Genomic DNA, 2,439 nt, shown 5'->3' with positions numbered 1-2,439 from the left:
CAGGGTGGGGCTGCCCCCCACCCCAGCAGCACTGCCATAGTGCTGGGACAAACAGGGTGACAGCCTTTCCGCCCTCCCCAGACAGCTCTGCCCCATGCTGGGGAGCTGAGAGGAGCCAGGCAGGGAGGAGAATCGTCCACCGCTCTGGATCTTTGTTGCCTCCTTCTGCTCAGCAAAGGGTGGTCGTGCCTGCCCTGTTCCAGCACAGGGACCCTGTGGGAGGCAGGGCTAGCCCGCAGGGAATAAAGCTCTGCTCCTGCAGTCAAAACCTGAGAGGCACTGAGAGATTCCCCTCCTGGAGATGCAGATGCTTTCCTGGATCTCTGTGGAGCCAAGACGGGTTCTCCCAGCCCTGCAGCGTGCTGGGCTCGTGGGCAGGGGCTCAGCAGCACGTCTGTTCTGTTGCAGCCTGGTCCTGATGAAAGGAAGTCAGAGCTGCTGCCCGCCGGCTGGGAAGCCAACAAGGAGGTGTATACGCTGCGCTACAGGTCTGTGGACGATGCCCACGAGCTGCTGCTGAAGGCCATTATGGTAGAAGACAGTATGATCCTCAACGTCATGGTGAGCAGCCGCGGTGGTCCCTGTGGGTTTTGGTCTCCTGGGGTTTTGGGCACAGCACAGGGACACTGCAAGGAGGCACGTGAACCTCTTCCTTGTGTCCCACGCCCCTGGGCTGTGGCTGTACCTGCTCCTCCCCTCATTCCCAGCTGTGGCAGGCTGCTGACTCCGTGCTCTCCCCATCTTTTGCCAGGATCGCAGTTCTCAGAAGGTGGCAGATGTGACCTTGACAGTGGCTGACTACATCAACCCAGAGCACCTGGACGATTTCCACAAGTAATCTCAGTTCCCTGGTATTCTCTGCAGGAGAAAATGGTCCCACCAGTATGGAGAGGGGGCAGAGGCCAGGTTAGGAGGAGCCTGAACTGCTTGTCCCCAGCCTGGAGTACTTGTCCCCAGTACAAATGCCGGGGTCAGGCCAGCTAGCCCTAAGATGCAGCCAGAGTTCTCTCCTCTGCCTCCCTCTGTGCTGCTGGCGAAGCAAGAGAGATTTAGGGGATAGTGGGACTGTGGGTGAGAGCCCAGGGGAGAGCCACCCCTCTCGGGATGGGGCCAGCACTTTCCTTGCCCAAGCGCTGCTGGGTGGGCACTGGCCAGGGGTGCTACAGCTTCAAGCATGTCCCAGACATCTTGAGGCCTTGCTAAAAACCAGTGCCACCTGCTGTGATTTCCTCCAGTGCAAACTGGCCACAGCACAGGGTACTCCCCTGAGCTGGGTGGCATCCCGTGGGCTGACGGCTTTGGTGCTGCTACATGCTACCACCCTTTTCTGTCCCCTCCGTGCTGCCAGCTGGGGACATGGTTTGTGCCGGGGCACTTTTGGCTCATCCATCCCTTCAGCAGCCCTCTGGCAGCCTGTCCAGCACCTCCTGCCCAGGCGCCGTGGCTGCCCCTGCCCACCCACCACCTCCTCTCCCCTCCCTGCAGAGTGTACAAGAACACTGAGGAGCTGAGGACAAGGATTGCTTCAGGCATCATTGCCCCGCTCGGGGCCCCCACAGAAAAGCCCAGAAAGGAGCCAGAAGCAGAGAAGAAGGACCCGGGTTTGGTCCCGGATTCCGCCCCGCTCCGGTTCCCTCCCCGGCAGCCGAGAGCACCATCCAGGTGAGTAAAGAGTGGGCGGCTGCTGACCGGCCTCCCTCAGGTGGGAGAGGTCCTGGCACAGCTCTCCAGCACCCCTGGGCCCCATCTCGCAGAGTGAAGAGGATCCAAACCCTCCCAGGGCACTCTCAGCCTCATTGGCTGAATGCTTGGGGTTGGTGTAGGGCTAATGTAAGGCTGAGGTAGGTTACCCGCTGAGGCGTGGCCTGTGCTGGGACTCAGAGTTGTGTTGGCCCTCCTTTGGCATGGCCTGGGGGTGCAGCTGGAGCCCTACAGACCCGGGAGGGAGAGAGCAGCATACGGGGCTGAGCTGGAAGGACAGGGGTCCTACTCCCTGCTGGCTCTGGCAGGGCTCCGGGACTGGCAGGTCAGGGACAGCAGTGGGAAGGACAGTGCTGTTTTGGGGCCAGGCAATCTTGGGGGGGGACACCAGAGCGCTGGGGTCAGTTGGTGCCATGGGCTTGAGCAGAGCTCTGGGGTCGGTCCTTGGGGTGGAGGGGAGAGCTGCAAGTTGGAGATGCTGCCATGGCTCTGCCAGGGGGCCAGTCCCTTGCGTGTCACCTCTTGCTTCTTTAGCCCCGCTGCGGTCTGCTGGTGCTCAGGCTGCGAAATGCTCCTCGGGGAGGCCTGGGCAGACGGAGTGGAGCTGGGCACGGCTCTGAAACAGTGTTATTGGCACATGGTGTTGGCAGGGAGATGAGACGGCTAGCTGCAGGCTCACCGCCATGCTGTCCTCACGCTCCTGGGAGCAGGCTTGTGTCTGCAGCTGTGATGTGCTGG

The 2,439-nt window shown here is 61.5% G+C and overlaps 1 protein-coding gene across 1 annotated transcript in view; it reads left to right on the top strand.

Moving 5' to 3' along the window:
* Window positions 1-408: 408 nt before the first annotated feature.
* PSMF1 (proteasome (prosome, macropain) inhibitor subunit 1 (PI31)) overlaps window positions 409-2,439 on the top strand; it is a gene marked incomplete at its 5' end in the record, with an annotated part of 5,157 nt that continues 3,126 nt past the window's right edge. Inside the window, 3 exons of the mRNA XM_010144198.1 lie at window positions 409-561; window positions 752-834; window positions 1,486-1,662. Of these exons, the coding sequence (XP_010142500.1) occupies window positions 409-561; window positions 752-834; window positions 1,486-1,662 (413 nt within the window). The remainder of the gene's footprint in view (window positions 562-751; window positions 835-1,485; window positions 1,663-2,439) is intronic.

Source organism: Buceros rhinoceros, unplaced genomic scaffold (genome assembly GCF_000710305.1).
Source record: "Buceros rhinoceros silvestris isolate BGI_N320 unplaced genomic scaffold, ASM71030v1 scaffold25969, whole genome shotgun sequence".
NCBI classification, from domain to species: Eukaryota; Metazoa; Chordata; class Aves; order Bucerotiformes; family Bucerotidae; genus Buceros; species Buceros rhinoceros.
The sequence above is the reverse complement of the archived record's forward strand: the minus strand, read 5'-3'. Positions and strand labels throughout refer to the sequence as shown.